Here is a 12,704-nt window from a genome sequence, read left to right as displayed (position 1 = left end):
GCTTTTTTTATTGATTGCTGAACGAAGCTTAATCGGTCATTTCCATTACTTCCGAAATAAATGTGTACTTACAAAATACAAATAAAAATTTCCTACGGATTGGATTTGCAGTGATGAATAGTATTTCGGAAATTCCCAATATGAGTAAAACGGCCAATTTATTTCGTTATTGGTTCGAACCCGAATGCGACTTTGAAACTTCTTTTGTTTTTGAAATTAAGAATAAAACTCCTTTTTTTTGTTTTTTGATGCCCACCTTTTGCGTTGTTCATTGGTTTTATTCCAAATATCTAATAGCACTAAGGATAGGCCGTTATTTTTATTATATTGTGGAATAATCATTATAGTTGTTTAAGATACTTTGAATGTATTTTGAGTCTGTGCTGCTTGAATTATCGATTATACAAATATGTACGAGTTGTCTGTCTTTAATCTCTACAAATAACTACGATTAACAATTCAATTTAAATATTTTTGTATATAAAAAATGTTTTTTTGCAATCTAGATGCTGGCTTTTCTCTTATCAAAAAATAAACAATCGAATAGCAGATTCCAATTTCATACACATAAAATTAATTTACTTTTGCTGTTTTAAATTTAAATTCTCTTGTTATTGCCGTATGTGTAAACTGGTTGGAAAGCTTCACCATCATCTCCCTCGCCATTATCGGAATCTTCGCTATCGAAAGTGTTGTCTGGAATATCGTACAAACGGATCATGGGCTTGTTGGGATCCTTCATAATCAGATATTTGCCATCCTTCTGTTTCATTACAATATCGATAATGCACCGTAGAACACCCCAGGCATTATCCATGCTCAAATTGATTTGCGTAGCAAATTCATGTGGTTTAAATTGTTGGGTTCCCAATATGACATGTCGTGAGGGATCTCGTGGATTACTACGGGAAACATAACCTAGCTTCAATTGATCGGAACCGGCAAGCACAGCTTGTACGGTCCATTTGGCTAGTTTGCAGGCATTATTACGCAATTCGTTTGCCAACACAGCGCCGCGTTGGGTATCCAATTTCTGACGCCATTCAACTCCATTCGCCAATTTTGAGTCCCATTCGTTTAATGCTTTGATCGATAAGAATTGAGGTTCTCCATTTGGTGATTGCAATACACCATCGTGTTCACAGCGAGCAACTAAAACCTATAGTGATATAAGTAAATATTAAATTCCGCACTTTAAACGAAGTATTCTATATTTGTTATACTTACAATGTCACTGCCCAAGTTCCACTTCTTATAACGGTAGCCAACACTAGCAACTTCAACATCTTCATCCTCAGTTATGAATGGATTGGCTTCTTGGAACTTATACTTAGGTTCCTTGTCGCCGGTTTTCAGCACTTGCTGACTGAAATTGTGGTTTATGAATGTTGCTTCGATTGCCAAATTTCGTGGTGAATTGGGAGAACTATCGTCGTCAGTTGGTGGTTCAACAGATGTTTCATTGACGGTCAACAAATCAAACTCAGTGTTGTCTCGCTTATCCATGAAGATTTTATCACCTGGAATTATAGAGATCATGCCATAAAATCAGTACCTTAAATAAATTAATAAGGTTGACAATAAAACTCACCAAACTTTTCAATAACAATATCCCAAGAGTAATTAGATCGTGTGGAACACATAATGGTGGCCAAAATAGCATCGGTAGCAAAAACGTTGCCCACAGTTTTGGAAAGACGACGAATAACGGGATCATCGGTAGTAGTGACAGTATGTACAATGCGATCAATTTTCTGTAGCGCCTTCTCATTCTTCACATTAATGCGGTCATAAGTTTTGTCATAGTATTCAAGAGTACCGCACGTTATTATGTCCTCACCCTCTTTGATATTTGGCAGCGAAAGTTTAGTCAGACGTGGGAAGTCCATTTCTTCAATTGAGGTCCAGTCTGAACGGACAGCAACAGACGATTCCCGAATCTTAGGTGGCACACCACGCGATCCAAACTTTTTACCCATACCGCGGCGAGGATCACGGGCTTTGACATTTTTCCCACCCAAAGTAGTCATACCAGAATTCAATCCTCCACGTTGATTGCGACCACGGGCGGACCTGTAGCGAGTGACAATACGTTACAAATATACTTTATTAGGAAAATAATGTGGAAACATACCTGTTGTTGCGCATGTTTGAACGGAAGCGTCCACGTTGATGAGGTGGCTTCTGTATGCGAGCCGTATCAACGAGATGGAAAGTAGTCTCATCTTCCTCATGATAATAAGCATATTGATTGCCAGTACCGAATGACGAGGCGTACTTATCTGTAATAGTTAATCAAAATCAAGATTTATGATAAAAATGTTTTCGCCTCGGTTGTGGGGAATCATTAAGCAAAATATAAACTTATTTAAAATATACTGATTTTTTATGATTTTACAAAAATGTTAACAAGCATTAGCGGAAAACTACCGTATAAGTAATAATAAATGATTTTTTATATATTTAAGGAATTACGAAATATTGCAAACACGAAATTGCTGCTCGCCTCTGTAAATGTCGTTATAAATGATATGTAAACAAAACAGCGACACGCTTTTTTTATTTTTGCTATTTTACAGATTTGCAGTCAAGATACGTTTGACATTTCTCTTTCAAGGGAAATTTTAAGCTTGCAAAGGTGAATATGGCTGCCACGATTCACCAGCCAGACAACATAACCTCACAATTTAAAAAAAAATCGACCAATCCCTGTTCCACAATTTATACAACACTTTAATACAAAACTCACTTTGGTATTTCTTGTCGTTATTAGAACTGCTGGTCCAATCACAAATCTTCCCTAGGCGATCGCTTTTGCTGAACGGCTGGTATGGCATATCGCGAAAAGTCTCCGGCAATTCACATGGCCCCCAGCCATTTTCATTAAATTGCACTGTCGGCTTTTCAAAGTGCGGAAACTGTTGACTAGTATTTATAGTCTCACTCATTGTTGCTATTTTTACTTAATTTCGCGTAATAAATCAACCTTTTCTATTAATTTTAGCACTTTTTCTTGCTCCACCGTTCAATTGATGACAAACGAAATGAAAGAAAAAGAATAGACCAATACGTCAATATCATGGTATAAGGGAGTAGCGAATGTGCCCATTCACAGTACTTTTCCCTCTGAGGCGTACGTTCACAATATAAACAACATGGCTGAGAACGGGTTGCGCATAAAAAAACCAAACAAGCAACACTGTTACGCAATGCTCAAGTTTGGTAATACTGGCAACACATTTGAATATTTTTGACATGAACAGACTTATTTTGTTTTTAATATAATTATTATTTTTGTATAAATTTATAAAACTTGTCTCCAGGGTCGTTGAATAAGCATTTTGTGTATCCCGTTATTTGACAGCTTGCTAATTGCACTTACATTTTTCGGTGGTGAACACTTATTAATTTACTACAGTTAAAAAGAGGCATAATATATATCTTAATTATGCTGGAATTTTCCAATAATAGTCGCTCATTTAAGAATATATATTAAAATCAATCAAGAATATATATATTAAATCTGACTGATAAAATACTAAAATTTTACATAAAACTAATATTTTTGGGACAACTTTTTCATAAATTAAAAGAAAATATCAATATGCAACCATTTTCCGGTCAAAAGTCGGCCATCTTGGATGTTAATAGAAACTCAACCCTTAAGCAGACTTTACGTATCTCGATTGAGACTCAGAGAATGTATCTTTGTTTACATCTGATCAGCTGATAGTTTCTCTTCTCCCTTTTTACGATGAATACTATTTTGCAATTTTGCTTCTTCTTCCCATAAATGACAATCCAAATGGATAACTGATTTAGCCAGATATTTAGAAATAACCATGATAGAATAGGGTAGCAAGTAATAAAGAAAGTTACAGTCGGCAAATCTGTTAAATATTGTTCTTTAGTTACTTGAAATTAAGTTGTGAAATTATTGACTATCAACTTTCTAAGTGAATATTAATTTTGTTGTTGCAGTTATTGAGCTATGCAAAGCTTGTTTTAGTTTAATGGTATCATTTAAGAAAAGTTACAACACCAAGTCCTTTTAACGGGGTTGGCCCATGGAAAGAGGTAAGCTATCAAACTCTCCATTTATAGATAAGTTTGATATGTCGAGATAATTCTACCTTAATTTTGAAGGGTTTTACCTGCAACAAGTAAAAGAGAAAATGAAGATTTTATTTATCTTTCTGTGAAAGACGTCGATTGGGTTTGTAGGTTTATAAGGGTCATGCAGGTATTGTTGTAAGGTGGTGTTTATCAGACATGAATAGCCATCTTAACACTGTCCAACGTAGAGTCCTCGTAGTCCATATCGGTGTAGCGTAGTTCATTATTATGTGGAGTGCAATTCGCTGAAAGGGCTGTCCAATAAGTACTTAGCCTAACCGCCCTATGGGGACACTATCGCAAAAGATCGTCAAAAATTGGTTTGACAAATTTCATGTCGGTTTTTATGAACCTGTAATTTTTTAAGATGAAAACTATTTTAGAAATAATTCGCCAATTCCAAAAATTTTTCCGGCTGTCGTGGGAACCGTATAAAATTATGTTCCCAATACCAGCTACGCTCTGCTCTATTAGATATCAAACGTTAAGTCTCCCCCGAAGGAAACTGAATTGTTCCGTCTGCTTCCAATCAACATATGTATCTTTTTTTATATAAACATTGATATCAATTGAATTGATTTGATGACAATTGAATCGAATTTTTATTGCATATTTAATAATATTGATGTGGTTGTTTAAGTATTGGTGGCGAATAAGCTTTATTCTGAATTATACCTTATTCTCTTAGTACATTGAAGCCTGAGCCATTCGACTAGTTAGAACACGAATTTCTCAACTATTTGTAGTTTAAGCTGAATAAGCGGATAAGCAATTGACTATCTGAATATCAATAATATATAATGAAAGATGTTGCCAAGAGTTTTAATTTAAGTTTCAATGCCAATTTAGATGAAAACATATTGCACACAATTTTGAACCATTCCATTGTCCAATTGAAATCATTAGTTAAGTGACGTACACTATATAACGAAGGGCTAACTTAGTTCAAGAATGGAGTCTGGAATTTCTTTTTCAAAGTATAAGTATATGTATGTAAGTAAGTATACCTACCTCGATGCAAACATTTTATAGCATAGAGTTATAACGCTTGTTGCGTTTTTGAAAACACATACAAGTATAAGTATGATTAAAATATATTTTTCTATCTATAATCCTACATCTATTCAGAATATACATACATAACTATTATACTCATAGAAAATTATTGCTACTAGTACCTTAGTATTACTAATAAAAAATTTATTCGCAAAAATTCAGTGATCAAACGATATGTTCCACGATTGCAATGCTTACAATTTTGTAGAGAAATTTATTTTTTTTAAATTACGCAATTATTTATTCATAATTCCCAAAATTGTTGATCTAGGTGAATATTCATTAACTTTGTTTAGAGTTGTTAATAAATTGTGTTGTTCGTTGATTTACAAATATTTTGATTAATATTATAATTATTTATCTTTAATGATTCACATAATGATATTATTCTTATTATTTATTGTTTCATACTTTGTTTGCTAGTTTCAATGATTACGGTAGTTTTCCGTTAACGAACAATATTTTTACGTTAATTGAGAAAGCATTTTATGTAAACATTTTTTATACATGTGCATATTTTAAATATTAAACGGTTTTATGTATATTTGTAGTTTGTTATTGTATTGCTCATTTCATATTTCCACAAAAAATTTATATACATATGTATACCCATATACTTGTATGTACTTACATACCTCTTTCTTCTTCCATCTCTGATATTTTCATTAGCAATAGTATTTCAATATTAAAAAAAAAAAGTATTTATTTAATGTAGAAATTGCATGAATGAACGCTTTTAGAACACATATAATCTGATACAATTTGACTCAGACTGGCCCATATTAACTGCGCACGCAAGTAGAATCGATTGATAAAACTTCTTATATGTTTGTATGAAGTTTTATCTGCGTGAAAAATTTTTCTGTCTATTTTTATCATGAAAAATAAATCGATCAACGAGTTTGCATGAACCTATTTGTTTCCATTCGAATCACGACTTCGAAATCGTTTAGAAAGTTGTAGAAGACTTAGGAGAGTTTACTTTATCACGAGCACATGTATTTGAGTGTCACAAAGCATTCCGTGAAGATCGTGAAGTCATCGAAAATTTGCTTCTTGCGAATCGTTCAAACGTCAGCGTTAATGGCGATAACTTTTGGTGTCGACAAATTTATAGAAATAGTGCTTGAAAACGGTCGAATTGGTAACAGAAAGATAACAGTGGATCTCAACACAACTTACAGACCGACTCAACATACCTATTTAGGGTATGAAGAGTGTCAATGCTAGATTTGTATCAAAAAGCTTGAATTTTTTTCAAAAATGACATGGAGTAGAGATCGCAATAGAAATGCTTGACAACGTAGCTGAAGATCATAAATTCATCAAACGCATATTTGCATTTAGGAATATGACGTTGAAAATGTTGAGCAATCTAGCGAATGGCACTCTAAAAATGAGCCGAAACCGAAAAAACCTAAATTCGCTGAGGGCCATTCCAGCCGAGCCTTGTAACAAGTCTATGAAAAATGGATTAAGCGTTGGCATGCTTGTTTTGGATCAGGATCATATTTTAAAGGCGGTAATTAAGTTTTGTATTAAGATACGTGAAAATCTTGGTTTTGTTTATTAGTCCGGGCCAAATTTGATCATATGGTATCCACATATTTACGTTGGTTGGTATGTATATATTCAAAATATCTAAATACTCGTATAACTATGTCGTTATTGAGGGTGGTTTTAGTCTTTGAGTTTCACTCTACATAATTAGGGGTGCCTATCACATTTACTCAAATGGTTACAACTCCATTTCACATATTTTTATGCAAGCTTGAGTCACTCGATTAAGTGCGTCGCTCTCAGCGTGATTTATAAGGTAATAACATATTTATATATATATATTATATATCCTATATATATTAATGTCACTATTGGGAACATAAAGTTTTTCCAAGCATTTCACAAACGAATTTACCATTTACTTACATACTTATAAACAAATATTGATAACGAAAGCGTACACATACCATAGTCTGCTCATAAGGAGTTACGCGGCTTGTAAACAGATACAATACGTACTCGCACTTACGCATTTACTCCATAAGTACATATCTAACGTATTTGAGTGCACAAGTTAAGCAGCGTTAAGCTTATTTTGGCAAGTGCTCATCGTTCTATCGGCAACGTCTACGTTCATTTGTAAAATGAAAGTAGAAATATATGTACAAATGTAAACTTCTGTATGTGTACATATTTATGTACATACACATGTATATATTATAGAATATGTATAACCGTTCTACGCCAACTCGAAAACCAACGAAAGTTCAGTCAGTCACATTTTCGAGTTCTAACCATTCAGATCTCTTTGGCGAAACACCCGCATAATTAAAAACTTCGAAAATTACACAGTCTATATTTGAAACATCAAATTAGCAATACTTTAATGAAATTACAAAAGGGGTTTAGAATTGTTGGGCATAATGAGCGGTGTAGTGGTTATTTTTAGCAATATTTTAATAGAATTGTATGTATAAACGCATACATACCTAGTATATTTGAATTTCGTCGCATATGTGCAGTTATAGTATGAACAAGCTGATGAAAACACAGTGCGAAGTACAGAAGTGACGCATGAACTCGTAAAAATATTTAAGTAACATGCATATATACACCAATAAAAAGAAAAACAGTAAACAAATATGTATCTAGTTGCTCAACTGATTGTTTGTCGCTATCAATAGTATCAGCCAGTTCTGTGCACATTTACCGCTTCGAGAAAATTAATTCACATTCCAATTATATGCGAAATCGCTATTGGAAACGGGTCGCACGTGAATATCTACCATTGAGCCGAACGTTCTTAGCCGGCCAGCGCACACCCGCCGGGCTACGAGTACAACATATATTTATATATATATATATATATATGTATGTATATATGAATTTCAAATGCCGGCAGCATATACAGATAAACGAGTAAGCGAACGTGTTTATGAATAAGCATGAGTTTGCATCGGTACATACCGAAAATAAGGTGATTCGTCTGCGTAGCGTCTCACGCTCAACAGTTCGCCAGTGACGTGGTTGTTGCGCCACTTTCCGGAGAGTGTAATACCTACAATAATTTGTGAGTGCTGAGAGCTTTACGCAATACAAATCGCAAAGAGCACAGGTAGCGGTTTTTATAAGTTTATACCTTTAACCAATAAGACGAAATCTCGCTAGCAGATATTCAAACTAAACATTAAAGCCAGTATACGCAAATCAACAGCAGCCGCTTTTGCACATAAACAGTTGCAAAAATGGGTTACGATGAGGTGCTTGTGCCCTTGGGAGATTTCGGCAAATATCAACGTCTTATATTTTTTTTACTCTGTCTTACAGCTATTTCTTGTGCCTTTCATAAAATGTCGCGTACATTTATTTTTGCCAAACCGAACTTCCGTTGCCAACTTCCTTTTGAGCACCAGGCAAATGACACTCATCTTAACGACAGCAAAGCAAACGATTTCGAATTGCCGGCTCACCTGTGGCGCTTAGCGTATCCAGCAGATACAGCTGATCCGAATATAGGACGTTATGAGGCTTGTAGCTACTTTAATATTGAAGATAAATACTATCAGTTGTTGGGTAGTAGTGTGCTGGCGTATAATGACAGCAACTCGCTACTGCATCAAAATATTACATTGAGTAATGAAACGGTGCCTTGTAACGGCTACATTTATGATCGGTCCAAAATTACAAACAGCGCCGTCACAGAATGGAATATGATTTGTGATCACAGTTTCTTGGTAGCCACTAGTGATGCGATATTTATGTTTGGCGTTTTAGTTGGTAGTATCGGTTTCGGACAATTGTCGGATAAGTGTGGCCGAAAGCCGGTCTTCTTTGTATCGCTGCTGATTCAAGTGTCGTTTGGCATACTGGCCGGTATTGCACCAGACTATCTTACCTATATAATTGTACGCTTCATAATTGGCGCCACAACTTCGGGAGTGTTCCTCGTTGCTTATGTCATTGCTATGGAGATGGTGGGTCCAAAGAAACGTTTATATGCCGGCATATTCTTGATGATGTTCTTCTCCGTTGGTTTCATGCTTACAGCGGTATTCGCCTACTTTATAAACGAATGGCGCACACTACAAATAGCAATTTCATTACCGGGTCTTTTATTTATCGGCTATTATTGGATAATACCAGAGTCTGCTCGTTGGCTGATTTCGAATAACCGTAAAGAGGCCGCGATCGCCAATATTCAAAAAGCCGCTCGTTTCAACAAAGTACACTTAGACGCGGCTGAAATTAATCGATTACTAAGCGATGAGGAAAACGTAGAAAAATTGAAAACCAAGGAAACACAAGAGGAAACTGCTACGACTACTAACAGAGCAGTATCCGTTTTTGATTTACTACGCTATCCGAATTTACGTCGAAAAACGTTGTTAATTTTTTTCGATTGGTTTGTGAATAGTGGTACTTATTATGGACTTTCGTGGAACACAAACGCTTTGGGTAACAATATACTGTTGAATTTTGTTATTTCCGGCGCGGTTGAAATTCCAGCATTCACCTTTTTGCTTTTTACACTCAATCGGTGGGGACGACGCACCATACTCTGCGGCTGTATGTTGGTAGCCGGATTCGCGCTGCTGCTCACCATTGCCGTGCCGAAAGAATGGAATTGGCTGATAATTGTACTGGCAATGATTGGTAAACTCGCTATCACCGCTTCTTATGGCACAGTTTACATCTTCTCAGCTGAGCAATTCCCCACGGTAGTGAGAAATGTGGGTTTGGGCGCGTCTTCGATGATGGCACGCATTGGCGGAATTTTAGCGCCCTTCATCAATATGCTGAGCAATGTATGGCGTCCATTACCGCTAATCCTTTTCGGAAGCGCTGCATTCATCGGTGGACTACTGTCGTTGCTGCTGCCTGAGACACACAATAAGCCGACGCTGGAGACCATAGAGGAAGGTGAACATTTTGGTAGAAGGGTAAATACGAAGATTGAGCGATCTAATAAAGACATATTTATTGTGGATAACATGGAAAATGTGCCTTTGAACAGTAATGGTAATCATCCTGACAAAATACCAATAAAAAATTTGACTAGTTGAAAAGTTAAGGATATACTTGTATACTCAAATTTTAGTTTAAAAAATTTGATTTCATTTTGCGCCCAGCTGTGCAGATATGTAGAAACCCAAGAGCTTATAATAACATTCTCGTAAACCTTTCGATTTAATCTAAATATATATTATTTTCATATATTAATTTGGAAAAAAAAAGTTTCAACTTTTATACATTGTGTTCCGGCTATTTAAATTATATAACCAAACTTTTGGGAACTTCAACCAAATATGTTATACGATGTATATGTATGTATATATTAATTTAGACTATCGTACTAGTTATCATAATTTTCACATTTATCAAAAAGTATTTAAAGTATTTAACTGCTTTCAAGAATTACCCTGCTGTATAACTCAACTGTCGTAATTTTGCATTTACTTGCAGTACACTCTATCTGCTTAAATATTATCAAATTGTGATGAGTTATAAATATGAATTCTACAAACTAGCAACAATAATCTATATTATTTTATGAATTGTTAATTATAAATGGACATTTATGTAGTGGATGTACTAAATAAATGAAAATCGATTAATATATATAAATATAATTCTTAGATCTCAAAAATATGATTTTTATATTGATTCAGGCGAAAAAAATGCATGGCGCTCAAACTACAATAGATTGAATGTGGTTTTTCGAAATATAATTGAATTGAAAAATTTTATAATCTTGAAGTTGTTACCATTTACTAGAAAACTAATTTTTTTTTGTAAATATTCAGGCAGTAAATTGTATCTACCTATTTGTATTGCATTTTTTAATTGGTTCTTCTGTAATTTAAATGTTCTTGTTGTCAAGCTGTCTCGATTTTTGCACCAGACCAATTACAGCTACGAAGTCACATCCATCAATCCCTCATCCATTTGAAATTTGTGTCTTCCTCTGTTGCCACCAGCATGTACCGCATCGGAAAGCTTCAGGTCATAGCATTTGGAAATATTGGAACAAAAAACCTGCTACAGTAAAGGGTATTATACTCGTAGTTTCGGTGCAGCCGAAGTTAACGTTTCTTTATTTTAAATTATCCTCTAATCAAAATATCGGCCCAATGAAGTCAAAGTCTTTCGCACTGTATATGTATCGGACAATAACTTAAAAATAACTTCCACGATTTTTGCTTTTTTTCTTAAACTCAAGGAGCGTCTTTTTCTGGTAACAATATGTCTTCATACCAAAACTGTGTAAAATTGGGTCAATACCTCCCCGTGTCCCTATGTACCTAATGCAAATATATGAGTTATCCTATTGAAACTCAGGGTGCATCTGTTCCTAATAACAGTGTTCCCTTGTGCTTAAAATAGATCAAAGCGGGTGAAGGGCCCTCATATACCTAATATAACGATTTTCCAATATCCGTTTGACTTTGTACTGGTATGCAGATTGGTTATTCTGTGAGTTATCTTACTTATATAACGATATGTCGTAATGCCAAAATTGGACAAAATCGGGTAGTTTAAGCAATATTAGAATTTTAAATTTCAGGATGGCATATACCGTACATAATGGTCAATATGTAAGATATCTTAGAAGCATTAAGTGAACGTATAACACTGGATATACTCGTATGTATGTACATTAGTTTAATGGCAAAAATATGTGTAATCGTTACCGAACTATCCCAGTTCCCATACATATATTATATCTAAAGATTTTCCCAGACTCTATACAGAATATGTACATATATCGATCAATAGTAAGGTCAATTAAAACATTTGAAGTGACATAAATTAACAACAAGAAGAAAATTGGTGAGATAATTATACATAAAATTTCAAAGTTACCCATCTTTCCCTTGTATAGAAAAAATTATATTCAAGGTCAAAAGTCAAAAATTATCAAAACATAAGCTTAATTGTTTGCTTGTTTTACCAAGATATTGATTTTCAGCAGTAAACTTTTCTTTTAACATTGAAATAAACCTAGACTTATTGTGGATCGAATACGACAGTAACTCTGGAACAAAAATGTCGACGTATGTACCCAACGTATTTATCTAAAATAACGTTGAACGTTTCTTCGCTATCCCACACAATAGTAAGTATCCTCCGTCAATGATGTATGCCGAATCATATCAGTATTGCTAATATCATTATTAACTTTTTGATAATTATCTATTAGACATATGAATGGTGATGCTCCGGATATCTTAGTGATAATAAGTTTCTCACCATACTTTAGTTTCAGTCGTAGCTTAATCGTTCTGTCTACATACTAAACAGGAGACAGATGTTCCCTGAGGGTCACAATGGCGTATAACATAAAATTGTTTATCAATGAGTAATTTTGAAAGAGTGTGCAAAACAAAAGATTTCGGTATTAATTGCTTGCACGTGTTCACTAGTTAAATTGTTAACATCAACAATACATACATATGTATGTCACCTATTGTTTGCTTTTTCGAAATTCTTTAAGGCTTTGCGGTGGTTAGCCTTAAGGTAACAACTAACTT

General features: G+C 34.6%; 2 protein-coding genes across 3 annotated transcripts; one reads left to right on the top strand and one right to left on the bottom strand.

Annotated features, from left to right (window-relative positions):
• Positions 1-291: 291 nt before the first annotated feature.
• Positions 292-3,074, bottom strand: eIF3d1 (eukaryotic translation initiation factor 3 subunit d1). The gene is made up of 5 exons (XM_014241054.3): positions 2,750-3,074; positions 2,135-2,282; positions 1,592-2,073; positions 1,228-1,520; positions 292-1,159 (listed from the first exon to the last, which is right to left on the bottom strand). Exons 1-5 carry the CDS (start codon positions 2,946-2,948, stop codon positions 599-601), a joined length of 1,683 nt encoding a protein of 560 aa, XP_014096529.1. The 5' UTR covers positions 2,949-3,074; the 3' UTR covers positions 292-598.
• Positions 3,075-7,435: 4,361 nt separating this feature from the next.
• LOC106622001 (organic cation transporter-like protein) lies at positions 7,436-10,819 on the top strand. Of its 2 annotated transcripts, XM_036368162.2 has the most exons (2): positions 7,436-8,432; positions 8,500-10,819. In XM_036368162.2, the coding sequence occupies exon 2, from the start codon at positions 8,523-8,525 to the stop codon at positions 10,233-10,235; it is 1,713 nt and encodes a 570-aa protein (XP_036224055.1). In that variant the 5' UTR covers positions 7,436-8,432; positions 8,500-8,522; the 3' UTR covers positions 10,236-10,819. The 2 variants fall into 2 exon arrangements, with proteins under 2 accessions (XP_036224055.1, XP_014096515.1); XM_014241040.3 differs by having other exon boundaries at positions 7,436-10,819.
• The last annotated feature ends 1,885 nt before the right edge of the window (positions 10,820-12,704 follow it).

Source organism: Bactrocera oleae, chromosome 2, assembly GCF_042242935.1.
Source record: "Bactrocera oleae isolate idBacOlea1 chromosome 2, idBacOlea1, whole genome shotgun sequence".
Lineage (NCBI taxonomy): Eukaryota > Metazoa > Arthropoda > Insecta > Diptera > Tephritidae > Bactrocera > Bactrocera oleae.
Note: the sequence above shows the minus strand (reverse complement) of the source record. Positions and strands in the feature narration are given on the sequence as shown.